Source organism: Cataglyphis hispanica, chromosome 15 (assembly GCF_021464435.1).
Source record: "Cataglyphis hispanica isolate Lineage 1 chromosome 15, ULB_Chis1_1.0, whole genome shotgun sequence".
NCBI lineage: Eukaryota > Metazoa > Arthropoda > Insecta > Hymenoptera > Formicidae > Cataglyphis > Cataglyphis hispanica.
In genome coordinates this window covers 5,646,086-5,664,793 of record NC_065968.1, presented here as the reverse complement: position 1 = coordinate 5,664,793, position 18,708 = coordinate 5,646,086, and the positions used below count along the sequence as shown (strand labels likewise).

General features: G+C 36.2%; 4 protein-coding genes across 6 annotated transcripts; 2 read left to right on the top strand and 2 right to left on the bottom strand.

The window, feature by feature from the left end:
• The first annotated feature begins 760 nt into the window (after window positions 1-760).
• Window positions 761-7,807, top strand: LOC126855033 (uncharacterized). Its single transcript, XM_050602337.1, has 9 exons — window positions 761-4,235; window positions 4,485-4,729; window positions 4,797-4,974; window positions 5,177-5,346; window positions 5,503-5,684; window positions 6,203-6,314; window positions 6,388-6,570; window positions 7,070-7,312; window positions 7,458-7,807. Exons 1-9 carry the CDS (start codon window positions 1,220-1,222, stop codon window positions 7,536-7,538), a joined length of 4,410 nt encoding a protein of 1,469 aa, XP_050458294.1. The 5' UTR covers window positions 761-1,219; the 3' UTR covers window positions 7,539-7,807.
• Window positions 7,808-7,914: 107 nt separating this feature from the next.
• LOC126855078 (39S ribosomal protein L10, mitochondrial) lies at window positions 7,915-12,956 on the bottom strand. 2 transcript variants are annotated; one of them, XM_050602435.1, is made up of 3 exons: window positions 12,824-12,956; window positions 8,290-8,811; window positions 7,915-8,178 (listed from the first exon to the last, which is right to left on the bottom strand). In XM_050602435.1, the coding sequence occupies exons 1-3, from the start codon at window positions 12,843-12,845 to the stop codon at window positions 7,952-7,954; spliced, it is 771 nt and encodes a 256-aa protein (XP_050458392.1). In that variant the 5' UTR covers window positions 12,846-12,956; the 3' UTR covers window positions 7,915-7,951. The 2 variants fall into 2 exon arrangements, with proteins under 2 accessions (XP_050458392.1, XP_050458393.1); XM_050602436.1 differs by lacking the exon at window positions 12,824-12,956 and adding an exon at window positions 8,894-9,124.
• LOC126855036 (partitioning defective 3 homolog) lies at window positions 9,205-12,814 on the bottom strand. The gene has a single exon (XM_050602345.1). The coding sequence runs from the start codon at window positions 12,200-12,202 to the stop codon at window positions 9,308-9,310; it is 2,895 nt and encodes a 964-aa protein (XP_050458302.1). The 5' UTR covers window positions 12,203-12,814; the 3' UTR covers window positions 9,205-9,307.
• A 304-nt stretch (window positions 12,957-13,260) lies between the features above and the next one.
• On the top strand, window positions 13,261-16,735 carry LOC126855049 (UBX domain-containing protein 4). 2 transcript variants are annotated; one of them, XM_050602392.1, is made up of 7 exons: window positions 13,261-13,521; window positions 13,691-13,825; window positions 13,915-14,363; window positions 14,454-14,726; window positions 14,829-15,134; window positions 15,204-15,439; window positions 15,594-16,735. In XM_050602392.1, the coding sequence occupies exons 1-7, from the start codon at window positions 13,440-13,442 to the stop codon at window positions 15,727-15,729; spliced, it is 1,617 nt and encodes a 538-aa protein (XP_050458349.1). In that variant the 5' UTR covers window positions 13,261-13,439; the 3' UTR covers window positions 15,730-16,735. The 2 variants fall into 2 exon arrangements, with proteins under 2 accessions (XP_050458349.1, XP_050458350.1); XM_050602393.1 differs by having other exon boundaries at window positions 15,204-15,443; window positions 15,594-15,737.
• The last annotated feature ends 1,973 nt before the right edge of the window (window positions 16,736-18,708 follow it).

Here is an 18,708-nt window from a genome sequence, read left to right as displayed (position 1 = left end):
TATTATGGAAATAAATAGAATCCAACACCGTATCTGCATAGATGAACTTATCGAGGATGACATTTATTCGACGCCTAAGATATCGCACGCATCAACTAGTTATTAATACGCTCTACTGTGAACATCGGCAGCTGAAAGTATGAATTTATAAAACACAGACTATGTGTGACTTAAAAATATAATATAAAAATAGTTTTACGTCTCTCAACATCTTTAATATTATTGTAAACCAAATGTAGCTCATCAACCGATAATAAATAAGTAATGAGTAAATAACGAATATATTATGCAATAATTTACTAAATCAATCGTTAATTATGTAAATCAATATGCTATTATAAATTAGCAGTTTTTGCTACAGTAAAGTTATTATATATTGTATACTACAATATTAAACTAGACCAGAGATCACACATTTTATTAAATATATATATATATATATATATATATATATATATATATATATATATATTTATTTATTTTTCCTATTCAAATGTTTCCATTAGTATAAATGTTTTAGAGATGCATCCTTAAAATAAAAAAAAAACACAAAAACTATGCGCGCAAAACAGCTTATCATTTTATGTTGAAAATATTTTCTCATGGAAAAAAGTCTGATGCCGTATTTTTATCACGGAATTGTGTATTGAAAGAGCTCGCGCATTAAATCCGTATTTCTCTGTTTTGATTTCGGTCGACGCGCGGTGTGCAAAGTGGACTTGAAAATAACCCCGCCACAGGAGGACCACCCGATCTATTAATAGAACACCGACGTGAGTATCTTTGTCGCCGGTTCGGCACCGACTACGCACGGTTTGACCGCAAAATCCGCCGATACAATTCGCGTGCCTGCATGTGTGTCGTTGTCCAAAGACATCGTTGAGATGCATCTGACTCTATCATCGTTTAGTAAAGTCCGGTGAATTCTACAGTGAACTATTCTTCGGGTTGATGAGGTGGAAGCTACCAGAATAAAAATCGAGAGAGAAGAAGAGAAAGGTGAAGAGGAGACGTGCCAAGGAAATCTGTTCGGGCACGACCGTCGTTGTGCGAGACTCGAAGATTTTCGTCGAGGTTTTTGGCTTTCGCATGTAGCAGAACTGTGGAAGGAACTTAAAAGCACGTTTCGAGTGAATCTAAATAAAGAACTCTATGCAGTGCGAGGGCTGAGGCGGGGGGGGGGCGCGTTGCCTCCCGAGATATGTGAGAGTGAGTAAGAATGGTACAGCGAACTGCATGCAATAGCGAGAGCGCATCCCTCAATGGTGCACCGAACGGCGACCGTGAAGGAGAAGGAACGTCTGGTATCGTCGCGACAGACGTGGTAACGCGAGATACCGCCGATGGCGAGGCAACTTCCTTGACCCGCGGTAGCGGAAACGGCAGGTTTTCCCTGTTCAGGTGGTTCAAATTGCGAAATCGCGATTCAACCGTGGAGAAACGACGAAGAACGAGCGGGAGATCGGACGATGAGATCGGCATCGTCCGACGACGCAGCAGCGTCTACTCCAGCGTAGAGAGTATAGACACCTTCTACAGCACCACTACGGTTCGCAGTTTTGCGTTTCACGCGGGAACGCTAGACCGTTGCAATGTATTGTCCCTAAACATCCTCGGACAAGCTGCCGAAGTCGGCCCGTTTGCTGCGGGAGCCTCAAAAGTTGGTAACAAAGAGAATAACATAGCCGCCTGCACGTTACCGATCAACGTGCACTCCAGGAGACGAGACATCACTGCCAGATACTCGCTGCATCCGTCCACGACCTTCGCCTCGTGTGAAAACTTCCCGTCATCCGAGAAGGGCTTATTGGGTTCGTCAAGAATCAATTACAACGGATCCGTACGGCGGCGGGTACACGTGAAGGGAAAACGGAAGGCGCCCAATCCTCCCGCGGTAATCAAAATCGTGGAAGTCGATGTACGCGAAACGCCCGCGAAGAATAGTAATAGGCGGAAACGACGAGCACCGCAACCGCCGGAAAAAGCGACCGCGGAAACTCGTTTCACCGAAGAGCAGTCGGAGTTTATTATCGATGGCGGCAGCATGGAACTGAAGAATGTCGACGAGAGACAATCGATTAGCAACGACACGCTGGTTCTTCAAGGCGGTATGCTGTTGTCAAAGAAGGAAGTTTGCGGCAGTCCAAAAGCGGCAAAAAACAACAAAGACGTCGATGCTGGAACATCCAGTGTTCGGATATCTCGGGAAAAGGCACAGAGTTCTATCGGTGCTACCTTGAGCTCGGCTATGCCGCGACCTTGGTATAAGCGCAGCGTCTTCGAGCACTCTCGCGACTTCGGATCATCCAAGAAAGGAGGCACGATTTTTCACGGTCCTACGACTTCCTGCGAAATAAAGGAGAAGTCTATAGGAACAAACATGAATCATTCTGTTGAGTCTTCGTCGAGGTTAAACTTTTTTCATCGCAGTGATCGGCAAAGCGACGATAAAAAACGACAGGAGGCTAAACGAAAATCCGGTTTATCTATCCTGACGAACATCAGTGAACTGGATAAAGAAGCGGCAGCGATCGTGCAGGAGGAACAGGCGCGAACTCGGGCATCGATGTTGTTGAAAACATCAAAGTTTGTCGATGACTTTGAAAACAGAAGCGATGTTAATGAGGAAATCGTTCAGGATATAGTCACTTCGGCGATGGAGAACTCATCGCCTCGACGAGGCACACGTGCGCTGATCTCAAAATTCAACGCCATCAGCAACATCACTAAAGTCACGGTTAATGCTAATTTCTTTGCTAAGAAGGATCAGTCAGATTACAAACTCGATCGCGATGTAACAAGGAACAGCAGATTCGAACAAATCGGAGACTGGAGGAGTCAGAGATTCTCGGCACAACAGAATCTCGGCCAGAGTGTTCGTGTTGATAAAGATATTTCTAGATATTTTTTGCCTCAGCAGAATTCATCGAAAAATAAAATAGAGTCGACGCATACGAATGTAGACGTCAAAATCACCTCTAGCAAGGAACAGAACGATCAGCTGATGAAAGAAGCGTCTAATAGAATATCACTTTTGCAAAGCCAGCTCGCTGCAAATCGCGCGAACGAGACTCTAACTGTTCAGAAAGATATCGCGTTATCGATAGCGGAGGAAAAAAAAAGATCACGACAAGAAATCACCGAAGAAAGAAAAGACAGAGAATCGCCGAGACTAAACAATGAAACTAGGAAATTTCTGCTGTCTCGTGCTCGTAACTTAGTTGAAAGCACGGAAAATACGTTGGATCCCGTCAGAGAAAAGGCGAAAGGAAATGAAAAACGGTTGGAGGGGGTGCAGAAAGAATTCTCGAACATCTTCGACGAGATCGATCGACAGCTGCGTTCTAGAGAGTTCAAACTCGAACAGAAACCAGCAGTCAAATCCGACATCGTCAGAGACAAAGTTCCAGAGAACGAAGCTGTATCGAGTAGAGTGGCTAAAGTACTCGATATTCTGGTGGAAGCTGAGAAGGATGGTAAGACGAGATCGGAGGTACAACTAGAAAGATCGATACAAGACAAGGAAACATCGCGTTTGATTAATTCAAACCAGAAGACGAAGTCTGGTAAGACAAAATCAACCGTCCTCAATACTGTCGAGGATCCGATTACCGTAGATTTGAAGGAGATGCTGAAGGAGATGAAGCACTCGTTACCGAAGCGGCCTAAACCGAGGAAGCCTATGTCAAACGACGGTGACGTTCTCGAAAAGGTTGAGAAACACTCGGCCGTATCTGCGAACAAGACCTCATACGTTGCCTCGATCACGACGACGAGAATGGAAGCAACGTCGTCGAATGATTACGAGGCAGATAAGCAAAAGGTGTCCTCGTCGGTCCAAACCAGTGGAAACATCCGTAGATTAAATCAGCCTTCTACATCCGCCGAGCAACCGTCTACGTCGGGTTGGAAACACGAAGACGTACTCTACAGAACTTCTGGCAAAGGCTCGGTCCTTGTCAAGAATACTTTTCAACTGATACGACCGCGCGATTTCGCCGAAATAGAAGCCACGAAAACCACGAAGGAGATTAACAAGGAAAACACTTATGCTAATATAATAGAACCGTCACTATATGTCAATGCTCACGTTCCTCCTGTCTCCTCGCCGAAACAACGATCACCAAATTCGACACGATCGAAGGATATTTCGTTAAGTAATCATGTTAAAGCATCGCCCAATATAAACGAAAGAAAAATCACGCTGAACGACAAAGAATTCACGGAAGAAGAAGGTAAGAAAATAAATTTAATATAAAATAATATTTTTATAATACAATTTTTTACTTGATAATACAAATATTTATTTGAAACATTTGAATTTGTCTTAAATAAACTAAAAATGATAAATAAAGAAATGTGTGTACAAGTTTTAAAAGAATCGATATATTCAGAAAAATAAACTGTTATGTATTTTTAATTAATTTGCCTGCATTTAATACTATTTTTATAAAAAGAATTTAATAATATGATTATTGTCGCAGACGATAATTCAACGTCCAAGAACATGAATACTCTGGCTATAAATCGATTGCTAAGAAAATTGGAAGGAGCCATCGCGTCGGGCCATCATCAACAAGCAGCGGGATTAGCGAAGGAATTGGCAAGGCTCAAGATCCATTGTTCTGTAATACGACAGCGTTCGGCGGCGCGTTTAAAAGATCAGTTGATTAAAGTCAATATGTACATCGAAGACAAACTCGCTCACCAAGGGCCTATACCGCTTCAGGTAATTATACTGGTGATTACTCGATATATACAACAAAATTATTTCATGGATTAAACTATGATAACAGCTGCCGATGAGAATGACAGTAGCCGAGTTAAAGACGAAGATACATACGGAGTTCGAAATACCTACGAATGTACAACGCTGGATCATCGGGAAAAACTTGGCTGATCATGATGAGGCCACCCTCGATGAATTACAAGCAGTAGATGGTTCACCAGTGTTTCTTTATCTCGTAGCACCCGGTAATCTGATTCACACATTCAGTGCAAATTTATACTCACAAGTAGATTAAACAAAAGCTTAGGATTTTCATTCTAAGAAAATATAGAAATGTATTTTATAAGATATATGATGAATAAAAAAATGTGATAATATTATTATAATTTATAATAAACAACGCTTTTCTTTTGTTTATAAATTATAATATATCAATCTTCTTTTTAGAATTGAATATGGACAATGTAACGCAGACGAATAAAACACCGCCCGCGGAAAATAAAGTTGTTGAAGAATTGCCACAAGATAATCCACCAACGGAAGTCTTACAGATAACCGAAAAAAATCAAGAAACTGTCGAGAAAGAGGAAATAATATCGGCAATAAATGAGCAACAGGTATATAACAAATACGCAACAATATCTCACATTGAAATTTTTGTTTTTGCATTATTGCAAGTTTTGCCGCTCATTATATTCTCAACCAAGTAGTGTTGTACGTTAACTAAAGAGAAAGATACGTAACATATACATTTTGATATCCTTGCGCAATAGCGAGAAATGACGGAAACAGAGATATCGGAAGATGTCAAGATGGCACGATACGAGGAATTGATATCGTTGGAGAACTGGGATGTGATTCCGAATTCCGAGCCAATTGAATGTCCAATATGCTTTGTTACATACGGTCCGCGCGAAGGTGTAATTCTGAGGGATTGTTTACACATGTTCTGCAGGTAGAAATCCCTTAATCCGCTTTATCCCAGCTTTAATTATTGTTTAATCTATACAGGAGCTACATATCGTGCCTTTAGGTCTTTGTCTTGTATGTATGTGTTCTTTTTTTTATAGTGGCAGTTAATAATAAATCACTTTCGTTCATTATAGCTGTTTGCTGCGATCACTCATCGATTTAAATTTGTCATATCGCGCGAAATACATTACATTTAGCTCGCTCAAATGTCTAAATACGTACATGTTATATCTCATGTATGATGCATCACATTTGTATATTTATCTGCTTTATAATACTGATTCATGCTGATTCATGCGCATTACTAATGCGACATAATTATGCTACTGCAAAACGTATGCGATACGCATAAATATAATAGGTTGTTGCGCGGTAAATATTTCATAAACAAAAAAAAAAAAAGGAATACACCTACAATTACATGTTTTATTTGTTCACTTAACAAGGCAAACATGCCCGCATGTCGGTATATAATGAACGAATTTCATCGTATATTCACAGGCCATGCATCGCCAATACGATCGCATACTGCGAGGAGGCGGAGGTGAAATGTCCATACAGAGATGCAGATTATACGTGTGAATCGACTCTTCAAGAACGCGAGATCAAGGCGGTGAGCTTATCTCTTTGATTGAAGAAATCGCCCTAAGCATAAAGTAGATGATTCTATTATTGATTACACCTAGCTCGTCGAGCCGGAAGTTTATCAGCAGCACCTTGCGAAATCAATCGCGCAAGCGGAGAATAATGCCGGAAATAAAGCCTTCCACTGTAAAACGCCAGATTGTCCTGGTTGGTGCATTTACGACGATGATGTGAACAATTTCCTATGCCCCGTATGCGGGGCCAATAATTGTCTCACTTGTCAGGTAAAAACTGTAATACCTAACGTAGGAAAATGTAAAGAGAAAAATCAAAGTACGCGATAATAAAAATAAAAATATCGTTATTTCTTGATGTGGAAAATCAACATTTTTTGTGATTAAAAAAAAATTGTACATAACAAAATTCTAAGTTTTATTTGCAATATTACTTTAATTTTTTTAAATAATACCAAAGGTTACTTCAATTTCTACAAATATGTTTGCTCGCATTTAAATTTACCGATTTTTTATCTGTTATTTTATTTTCCCGTGTCTTTGCATTTTTATTAACTTTTATTTATTAACTACGATTGAATAAAAATGTTACCAATACCTTATTTTAAACTTGTATAACACAATGCGATAAAGAAAAAAATATCTAAAAACTTAATTTACCGCCTTTTGTTTTATTGTATAATATTATCACATAAATTTACCAACATACTCAAATAATAACCATGTAAAGCGGAAGATTTTTAAAAGCACATAAACTTTAATTTCAAAGGTTGTTCATACCGGGAAGAATTGCAAACAATATCAGCAAGAGTTGCAACTTTCGAAAGAAACCGATCAAGAATCTAGAAGGACAGCTGCGATGCTCAAGGAGATGGTCGATAAAGGTGAGGCACTTGCGTGTCCCACGTGTGCCGTCGTTCTTATGAAAAAATGGGGTTGCGATTGGCTGGTGTGTTCCATGTGCAAAACGGAGATATGCTGGGTTACCAGAGGACCGCGTTGGGGTCCAGGGGTAAGGGTGGATTAATTTACTTCTTGCAATTTATTAAAGTTATTAAGAGCTTTTTTTATATAAGCTCTAACAATCAGACTTGTTAGCAATTAACGACATCGTTACGTTCCGCGCTTCTATTGATCGTGGTTGTTACTTGTTATAGGGTAAAGGGGACACATCCGGTGGCTGCAAATGTGGTGAAAATGGAGTGAAATGTCATCCCCGTTGCAATTACTGCCATTAAAAAATTACAACTGCCACGGCAATAAGTAAATGTGACATTACGGTGATAATAAGATATCTTAAATTACATATTATTATTTATGTTAAAACATGTGTTACAAATTCGATCGTGTGACATGCCTTTCTTATATTTTTAATATAAGTTGGAACTTTCTGATAAATCAATGTGCGATAGAAGTTACACACTGCTTGCTCAATAATTAACTTTATTGCGGCACTGTCTTCGATGGAGATTTGCAAGTGAGATTTTAATAAAAAGAATAATTTGTACCGATATTTCTTATTCTTACCGTAAGTACAAGGTATAGAGAAATAAACTATACTTTACTTAAAGCTTTAGATAAATCTAAAATGTATAATAAATTACCGAGTATATATAAGAAGTATATATATATGTATATATATATTTTGCAATTATACAGGCACCGATTCTTCGTTCTCACCAGAATTTGTTTCGTTTGTACCAATCTGTTTTAATCGAGCAACTAGTGTGGATTGATGATATGTAAGCTGCTGATTTAAGTTGTTACCACCTGCATTCTGTAACAACTGAACAAGCTGCACCCGCGAAGTTGTAAGATCCATTTTGCCGTATCTCAAAAAATCGTCCTTGCTTAGCAATTGTCCCTCCAGTATGCCCGCTATAAAAAACAGATATGTTACAAAATTGTTTTCTTATATATATATATATATATATATATATATATATATATATATATATATATATACACATAGATTCTAGTATTTCTTACCCAATAAAATAACTTGTGGAAACTTTTTGACAATTTTTTGAAAGTCAGTGACATTTGTATCAGAACCAAACACAATACCGTGTGAAGCGTTATACAATGGTAATGTCGCTGTGTAAGGTGAATCGTTCAACGCTAATTTCATAATCTTCTTGCTATATTGCTTGTAGGACATATTCGCTTTCTTTAACAAAACTCGGAACTCAAACACTTCTTCCATTGTCATAGAATTTTGATGGCAAATGGCAACTAGTTTGGAATTGTCAAACCAGTTCCGGACCTCACGTGCTATTATTCTTTGGTAAGGATTAACTGTTTCCTCCAGCTCTTTCCTTTTCGTAGCATTTATTGCTTTGTGACATAATTCTTCTAATTCCTTGTCTGTATTTCGAGGTAGGTAGAAGGGCATCATAAATTTGTTCACCAAGCCTCTCAAGTAATGTGGTGCTCTGGGTTTTTGTATATTAATTTTCCCTCGAAAACGTTTCTGTTGGTAAAAGATTATATTGGGAACAATCTGAAAAGCTGAAACACACAATACAATAATATTATTAAACTATAGAAAAAAATTAATTGAATAAAAAATAAAATAAATTGTTATACCTACCATGATTTTCCTAACTTTTTTTACGACATTTATCCTCAATGTCGCTCGACATTTTATTACAAATTCAATAAATTGTAATAGGTACATTATTAGATTGATGAGAGAACGATAGAAAACTATATGCAAGTGTCCTTATATTATAATAAGTACATGATCCGAATATCGATTAAAGACAAGTACAAAATTATATACATATATAGAATTAATTATTTTCATTCAATGATGTAAGGCACTTTGGAACAGATCGCATATATATATATATATATATATATATATATATATATATATAATATTTATAATATGTGCAAAAATGTGTGTATATATTTGCAGATGCACGAATATATGATATGTATATATGTATATTATTTACTTATACAAAATTCTATGCATCTATTTAGCAAATTATTTTTGCATTTACGCGATATAATTGATCGTTCCGCTGCAATAATTACTGGTTTCGTGCCTCGTTTCTATGCTATCACCGAAATTGAGTGATTTCCTATTTTTGCCCAACCGAAGCAATGCTGACCGAATACCGCCTTTCTTTCGCAAACGTTTATATCGATCGTCTAACGCTGAATTAAGAGAAGCCTGTTTCACGTCACCACGACTATTTGAGAAACCTTCTTGTTCATCTTTGATATTACTACTTGTAACTGGGCCGTGTACATCATCCACGAGCCAATGTTTTCTCGGCGAAAGAAATTTATTATTGCATCCGGGTATAGTGTACATATATTCTGATTGAGCAGGATCGACAGACTTTTCATAGTGTTTCACATTATTATCGGAACTTGTATTTTCAGCTAAGGCCCCTTTACTCTTATGTTTTTCAAAGTTGTTGGACTTGCTGCTCCTCTTCGAATAATCTTCTAAATCACTCGAATGATTGCTCGTTTGGCTAGTCGATTTCTGATTAGTTTGTTCTGCATTCTTGTTTTCTCTACCTTCGCGTAATTTCTTGTTTCTCTTGTAGGTATCCGTGTTTTTGGCATCGAGAGCAGCGTGTCGTTTCTCTGACATACTCTGTCTGCCAAGAGCATCACGAGAAAATTTGTTTGATGAAGCATTTAATTCTTCCAAAGATAATTGACTGTCATACGTAGGATCCCCGGAATATTGGCTGTCTTTGTCCTCGGTATTTCGTTTGGCTTCGTTTCCTTGAGAGCTATCGTTGTTGGATTCTTCTAGCAATACTGATTCAATTCGATCGTCGCGCGATCCTACAATTGTCTTCTTTAGATTACCAACCGGTTCTATCCATGTATTATTGGTAGCAAGATAATAACTTTCGTTTCTTAAACTATTCTTACTATATTGCTCTGTTAATCTATCAATGACAGGATTCCATGGCGAAGCTGTTACACAAGACAATAATCCCCCGTTATCCAATATATCTGTCTGAGAATTTAAAGTATTTTTCTTCTTAACTAAACCATCATTCGCTTTAGTTGAATCTGATATGTATATGCTACTAACAGATTCCGGCTTACGATGAGATTGTAAACTATCTACAATATTCTTTTCGCTTGTGTCATATGATGATACTCTCCTAGCTATTATAAGATTAATCACACCAGTTACTGAGCTATTTGTATTAAGCATTGCTCTCCTTAAAGTTTCCATTGCCTCAGAATTAGACAATCCCAATAAGGACACACCGTTAACCCTGAGCAATTGATCATTGGTTCGTAAGCGACCATCCCTGGATGCTGCACCACCATGGATAACGCTCTTTATGAAAATACCTAAATCCATATTGGTGTTGTCATCAGAACTGTTGGTCTTGCCTTTAACGCTGACACCTAAACCAGCCTTTTCAGAATCATGCACTGGTATATCTAAATTCATTATCACGCGATTCTTCCGTAAAGATAAGACAATGTCGTCAAAAGACTTCACTGGTTTATATGTGCATTTATCGTAAGTGTGAATGCTTACTTTATCTTGTATATCATTCTTTTTCGTTGGTGATTTGTTTAATGCATTCCAATATTTTGAATTATCCATTATCTCAGCAGTTGAGGTAGCAGACGTCGCAGTACCCTGAGAATCTGGAATGTTTGAAGAAATTTCTTCTTGCCGCGATACTATCATCCTAACTTTACCTCCAGGAGGAATACTTCTGAGTAATGATACAACTTCTGCTTGACTTTTGCCAGTCATCTCTTTGTTATTTACTTCTAGCAATCTATCACCTGGTCTAAGTCTGCCATCCTCTACAGCAGCACCTTTTGGTAATATATTCTTAATGTATATAGGACAATGTCCTCCAGCAGGATTATCACGTGTAGTAACGCTAAATCCCAAACCATTAATTCCTTTAATTAATTCTATCTCTATCATCCGTCCAATTTTCCTAGTATTTGCAGTCTGTAAAAGATTATAATTGCTGCATTGAAGTCTTTTGATATTCTCGTCTTCTGTTTTATCTGATCCTCCGCTAGTATTTCCATAATTTTTATGTAAAGATTTTTCGTTCCTTATTTTCTTTTTGTGTTTAACAATAGAAATTTTTAAACAAGGATCATTCATACATGTTCTAAAAATTTCTTGAACTTTTGAAAATGGTATATGTAATAAATTATGACCGTTTATCTTTATGATATTGTCGTGTAAATCAATTTGTCCATCCCTAGCAATGCGGCCATTTGGTTCAATACCTTCAACTCGAAGACCTTGATCGTTGCCTAATAAGTCGTAACACGGTACCACATGGAGTCCCAATGGCCCTGCTTCATTTTTTATCACAATTTCTCGTACCTCCTGATCCTCAGAATCTATGTTATTACCAAACTCGTATAAAGTCTTGGAATCTTGACCTAAAGGTTCCCTACGTCGAGATTCTCTAGGTAGGGACTGAGCAGAATATGTTGCGAGACAAGGCTCTCTGGTCGACAAGGCGTGCATTGACAACCGTTTAGTGCTTTCTCTCTTAATACTACTAGGCATAGAGGAATGAATATCGATTGGATAAGCCTGCTCCTTCCCATCCGTATGAAAGAAGTCAGGACTATTTGTGCCAACTGAGCTTGCACCATCTCCACCAATATGATTGACATCGGAACTAACGAAATGAGCCACAATCTGCTCCCTATCGTCGGCTACATCGCACAATCTGTCGTCTGGATCCAACAGGCCACCTCCAGTTAAAGAAGATAGGCTATTAATGGTCAGAATGTTATCGTTCTTGCCAATAGCTTTTTTATATCTCAGGATGGCCTCGTGCATCAGATCTCTCACAAGCAGAGTTCCATCTCCGCATGGGACCACCACCCTGACGTTATCGAAGCACACGGTTACCTTCATGCTCGCTCCGATTTCATATTATGGAAATACACACCTACGCCAAAGATTTATCGCAAAAAATCACAATTGAATATTTGACAGTTCGTTTGGCGCCGAAGAGAGAGATGCGGTACGCCGTCACACGTGTTGTGGAATGTGTCGCGGGCTCGACGAGAGTAATGCAATTAACGCGTGTTATTCGAAGCTCTCCTTTCCATATCTTGGATATGATTCACCGACACGGTACGCTGCGCGTCGCGGCCACTTTTGGCGATGGAACTGTCCGGATTCACGAGATGAGTCGGCGACGCGAAAAGAACTTGACGAGAACGCCTGCGAATAATCGAATCTCGTTGAGATAACTGATAAGACGGACGCGTACGCCCAACTTTATCACGATATCAAATACGCGAAATAGACGCACTCGCCATTACGACATTTTGTTCCGTCATTCCCCCATATCAGCGACGCAAGGAACACCGGAATTGAATAATACATGGCGGCGCAGAAAGTATCACATGAACACCACCACCACCACCAGGAACTTGTAGATACATAACTGAACGTACACCGAACGATCGTTCGATTCTCAAGCGAGATCTATGATTATGCTAAGTGAGGATCGATATGAATTATACATACTTTTCTTCAGGCACTGCGTCATTTTTGAAGAATTCCTTCCCTCAATTGTAGTATTGATAAAACAGATATAAGAAACGTTTCTTTACAGCAACATCATTTACCACGAACCACGCAGAAATGGTTCTAATCCGTTGTTTCTTGTTCAAGATGGAACTACTAACCTTAGGGACAAATTCGCAATGAGCGACTGTTCTGGTTTTTGTCCATTTTAAATAAAGGAGTGTGTATCCATTTCGACAATAATTGTCCAGAAAAATTAAAACGCATATTCTGAATATGTATTTTGAATATATTTTGATATATGTATTTCTTATTCTTAACTAAAATATATTTAATTTTCAAATATCGCAATTATATACGTCAAGAATGAAAAAAACGTCATAAATTCAAAATTTTCACAGAGGGGGATAAAATCATTACGGTCATAGGATAACAGTGATGAATGGCGATTCATTGTGCGCGTACCTATCTGAACCTTACTCTGAGAGTTTGAAACGTCAAATCCATTATAAAAATTTCTAGTAGCATATTCATTCTGCAATTTATTACATCATTGTAATATATATTATTAAAAAGCATAAAAACAAAACCAAATATATAAATATATTGTCACATAATGAAGTGGTTCACGGGAAGTATTAACGAAGCAGTTACGACATCAAAATCGAAGAAGGCAGTCTTCGTCGTATTCGTAGAAGGTGCGTAACTGCAGTTTTAGGTTAAATAAATTGCAAAAATTATTTTTTTTTTTTATCTGATGCAACGAATATACGCATATGCATCAACAAAACACAAAACGGATGCCTTAAAACACTAGTTATATTTATATAAATATAGATGTTTACATTAACTTGGTGTAATGTTCAGGTAAAGATGACACATCGGCACAACTTGCACAAACCATTAATGCTGCAGAAGTGTCTTCTCGCTTGGAGCAAGAGCATTTTGTAGCTATAAGATTAGAAAGTGGGTCTGAGGCCTACAGATTCTTTGCGCAGATTTGTATCCTTTTGTCTTAACATGTCTTCTTATTTTAGATTATAAAAAATTTGACATTTTTTTCAAATCTTTTCCTTAATATTGACAATTAGATCAATTGGTACCAGTACCATCTTTATTTTTCATTGGAGAAAATGGCACACCATTGGAGATTGTTGCTGGTAGCATAACTACAATTGAGTTAGTGTCAAAAATTGATAACGTGTTGACAAAGGCAGGAAAGGGGAATAAACAATCTTCGTTAAACTTAATTGACGCAGAACAGAAAGCTACAGCTGCTAGTAGCAGCAGTAATAATAATGCTACTGAAGATGCTACTACATCTAATATAAATGATAATAACTCTAACCCAAACATAGATTTATCTTCAACTATCACAGAATCTGTAATAATGGATAGCTCAAATGATAACAAAGATATTATAGAAAATGCAGCAAAGATGACAACATTATTAAATACAGAAAACCAAGGCAATAATGAAGAATCAAAAAAAGATGTTGAAACTAAACAAGCAAGTCAGAATAAGATATTGACAGCTGAAGTATGTAAACTAACAATGACTTATCTTGACATTATTTCTCTTTAAGTTTAATTTTTGAGTATATAAATTCTATTTTTTGCATATTTTTAGGAAAAGATAGAAAGAGCACGACAATTAATTGATCTTCAACGACAACAACGAATAGAAGAGGAACAGAAACAGGAACGGCAACGCGAAATTGAACGGCGCAAAATGGGACAAGATGTACAAAAAATGCGACAAATGCAGCAAGACTTGGAGATAAAACTAGCTCATGAGGAAAGAATGCGAGAAAAGGCTGCAGAGACTGCAGCTCGCGAAAAGGTTAGGCAACAAATTGCTCAAGATAAACTAGAGCGGAAACAGAAAGAGCTTGCCCTACAGGTTTGTATTATTTTAATCATTAATTTTCACTTATTGAATCATATTTTATTATAACTTTCACTTCTAAAATTTAACTTAAAAATTTTTAATTTTATTTAATAGCAACAGATGCAACAGCAGCAAAGCCAAGAGCAACCTAAGCATATTTCAGCACCCAGTAATGCCACTGTGACCAGAATTCAATTTAGGTTACCATCTGGCTATTCCCATACAGGACAATTTGAACCATCTAGTACTTTGCGCACATTGCGCACCTATGTTACAGAAAACATTGAATTGCCTTTCCAGCAATTTGCTATGTCAATGTCATTTCCAAGAAGAGAATTAACTAACGAGGAAAATGATAAGACCCTTATGGAACTTGAATTGGTCCCAACCGCCGTTATTTTAATTCTCCCTTTGAAAAATGTAAATATAGGTTCTCTTTTTCTGAAAAATATATTTTTAGTTATCTAATTTATATGTTTATATTTCCAGTCTAATGTCACAACAGCAGTCACTTCAACGCAAGACGTCGGCTTCTTTTCGCGCTTTATATGGTCATTTTTCACACCTGTTATTCGCATTTACAATTACGTAGTAGGTTACTTTTCCGGCACTAATGGAGATGCGAATCAACAACGCGATAATTCCGGTGATGATGCTATAGGAGCGACGAGTAACTCCGACAGAGCTATTTCACCGAATCGGCAAAATGTAGTTCAATCTTCAGGGTAGGTAGGTTTTCTCAATAACCACGTTAAATAATCTTACAGGCATAGTTATAATTGTATGTACTTGTACTTGTACTTGCACTTGTGATGTAATAAGGTTACATAAAATATGGGATTTTTTATATATTAAATAAGTGTATTTCCCACAATATAGTTTATTTAGAAGATACTTGGGTAATCAAGGAGGGACAACTATCAGGACGGAAGGAAATATACACAGACTGCATTCAGGTGGGGATGATAATGATGAGAATAATACTTGGAATGGTAACTCCACACAGCAAATGTAAAGTAATCCTACTCGAGTCGAGTCACAAGCACTCACATTTAACAGATCACTCTTCTCGATATATAAAATTGCTACTGTGTTGTAATTAACATTCAACGCTTTTCACTTTTGTTGTACAATCTTTGGTACAACACTAAAAATCTATCTGCAATTTGCACAAGCATTACGTTTTAATGAGCGAGTTCTGTCATGATGTATAAATGTACCTTCTACATCAATAGAACATTACAAGAGAATATATTTGTTAAATGATATTTTACAATTAGCAATAATGTGAATATTATTTGAATTATCATTACAATATAATGTTAATTATAATATTACATATGTTATTACAATGTGTTTCTTATACTGCTACACTGCTACACCAATGTATTCTAACAACTGGTAGAACATTTCAAGAAAATTGTAGAAGTGGATCAAGTCACAGGCAATACATGGACCAAATGCGTGTAACAAATTTCATAGAAATTAACAAGTAAATTATGAAAATTTCATGTATATTTTAAATTTAAGTACTTGGAATTTTAATATTTATATTCGGTACTTTTTTTTAACCATATGGTAAATTTGATAATAATGTAGTTTCCATAACATTTGTTTAATCAAATTGAATCTTTAATTGAATTTTTTCTTTTATTCTAATTTTGGATAAGGGAAGGATAATAAAATTTTGGCTAAAATAATGATGTTAATTATATTAAAATTCATGATAAAATATATTTTTGGTGTTATATAGATTATATATATATTTTAAAATATTAATTATTTTTTATTACATTTAATAATATACATAATAAGGGAATAATATTATAAGACAAGATAATTAACACATATTTAATATTTTAATCTGCTTATAAAGGTTTGTATGCAAACTTTATAATAATTAAGAGTGTTTATTTTCTGATGGTAGTTTGCACAGCAAGAAAAAATAATTTAACAATTAAAAGATGAGGGGTCTGATTCTGTCTTAATATCTAAAGAAATAAAAAGTTTGTGGCATCGTCTCTCTTTTGTTTTGATTGAACTAAATCCTTTATGTATTTATATATAATATTTTAAGATGAAATATGCACGTTTTCCAAAATTTAGTGCAGCAAACGTGATATCAGTTAAAGCTATGACGGTGTGAACACAAAATTTTAATATGAAGATTTTTCGTACGTTCAAACATGACCCTAAAAATATATTCAAGGCGAGAGAAAAAAAGTCAGGAACCTGTGTTACGTATCGCGTATCACGCAGTGGATGTGTTTAGGAGGAGCGAAGATTTAACTGTCAATTGCCATTCGTTAATTAAGCGTGAAATTAACAAACATTTTGGTTTAATAACGCCGTAAAGGTTTCAATTTTCCGGACGTGAAATATCGCAGAAGCGGCACTACATCAGTAACGTGATCTCACAGTCGTATTTATTGACAGATTTTAGAGAACTGTATCCATGTTTCAATCTCTTTGCTATAAATCAAATAAAACGACTCTCCGTTTGGTTTTTATTAAGATAAATATTAAAAAACATTTTTTTTTAAATTAATTTGTTATTATATTTGAAGGTTTTTAAAATGTACTTTATTTTTTTATTTTTATCACAAATCAAATTTATTTACAAAACTCGATTTGTGCAATAGAATAATAACAGATTATATAAAATTGAAAATAAATCTGAATATTTCACTTCTCGTATAATCGCAAGTAAAGCGGCATTTTTTATATTGATATATCGTGTATACATATATATGATTATTATGATGATATATATATATATATATATATATATATATATATATATATATATACACGAAAAGTATAATAATCACATTATAATCACACAGTTTATCTGAATTGCTGCGCAGGAGCAAAATCCTCGAAATGGCCATATGATACACGAGCATTCACGAAATGCTGCTTCTTGATAGGATCTAATATAAGTTATAAATGAAGATCCAGTTTTTTATTAGACAACGCATTCGAGAAGCGATCTCGTTATTATATATAATAATCTGTAAATATGTGTGTTACATAAAAGATATGTTTCTCTTGTTTAATTATTGCCAGCGTCAGATGGTCACCAAAATAGCGATTTCTGTAACTATTTCGAAATTGTCATATTATCAATATCCATTTTTAATATAGAATTATCAATGATCATACTTCTGCTATCCTAATTAATCAGATAATTTTTTTATATGATAATAATAATAAAATATGTAAAAATATTTTTCCAATTTACAAATCTCTAATGCAGCAGTATAAACTATACTTCTATAAATATTTGTGTATAGATAACCGGTGTCTCTCTCTATTAAATCGTTAGCTTCATAATTGAATCAATTTCACATCGCATCTGTTCCCTATCATGATTATTAAACGGCGTTCCGTGGCAGTGACAGAAATTTATGGTCACCTCATTACCACCGTTTAGTGGTAGCGTCTCGCACTACGAGATCATTAAAAGCTCCTTCCAGAGATGCATATGCTTGCCAAGATCCGCCCAGAAGTTCATACGATTGGTTGATCTCATGATGATGTTGTGAGCACGTGGCTTCAAGATACCGCCTCGAGGAACGAAGAATTTGACTTGAGTGCCAAAAAAATATTGTTGGACACCGTGAGTAACCCCGACAAAACAGTCGATGGTTTCGGCTCTAATCTCTCGAACAGATCAGGGGGTACCAATAATGCAATCAGCTTTACTGCTGATTTGCTCAGTCATCAGATGATACTATTTTTTTCACATCTGATTTTTATTTCAAGTGCAGTGTATTATCTATATAGTATAAAAATGCTACAGTGACATATTATAATTGTGCGATCAAATTTTAGTGAAGTACCGATTAAGTAGTGTAAACCGAATCTTTTTAATTAAACATACAGTGTGAATGAGAGAGCGAAGATTGATAAAAGAAATATAGAAGTACATATATAATCCTTGAAGAACTAGTAAAGTTAAAGAATTAATTTAAATGTACGCGGATTCACT

Excerpts from the sequence above, each read along its gene's own strand:
- LOC126855033 (XM_050602337.1), top strand. The coding sequence starts at position 1,220 with ATGGTACAGCGAACTGCATGCAATAGCGAGAGCGCATCCCTCAATGGT. Across the intron at positions 5,347-5,502 it reads CGGCAATAAATGAGCAACAG|CGAGAAATGACGGAAACAGA; the intron begins GTATATAACAAA and ends CTTGCGCAATAG. Across the intron at positions 6,571-7,069 it reads ATAATTGTCTCACTTGTCAG|GTTGTTCATACCGGGAAGAA; the intron begins GTAAAAACTGTA and ends TTAATTTCAAAG.
- LOC126855036 (XM_050602345.1), bottom strand. The coding sequence starts at position 12,202 with ATGAAGGTAACCGTGTGCTTCGATAACGTCAGGGTGGTGGTCCCATGC.
- LOC126855078 (XM_050602435.1), bottom strand. The coding sequence starts at position 12,845 with ATGACGCAGTGCCTGAAGAAAA. Across the intron at positions 8,812-12,823 it reads GACGCAGTGCCTGAAGAAAA|CTTTTCAGATTGTTCCCAAT; the intron begins GTATGTATAATT and ends TGTGTGTTTCAG. Across the intron at positions 8,179-8,289 it reads TCCACAAGTTATTTTATTGG|CGGGCATACTGGAGGGACAA; the intron begins GTAAGAAATACT and ends TGTTTTTTATAG.
- LOC126855049 (XM_050602392.1), top strand. The coding sequence starts at position 13,440 with ATGAAGTGGTTCACGGGAAGTATTAACGAAGCAGTTACGACATCAAAA. Across the intron at positions 13,826-13,914 it reads CAGATTCTTTGCGCAGATTT|ATCAATTGGTACCAGTACCA; the intron begins GTATCCTTTTGT and ends ATTGACAATTAG. Across the intron at positions 15,440-15,593 it reads AATGTAGTTCAATCTTCAGG|TTTATTTAGAAGATACTTGG; the intron begins GTAGGTAGGTTT and ends CCCACAATATAG.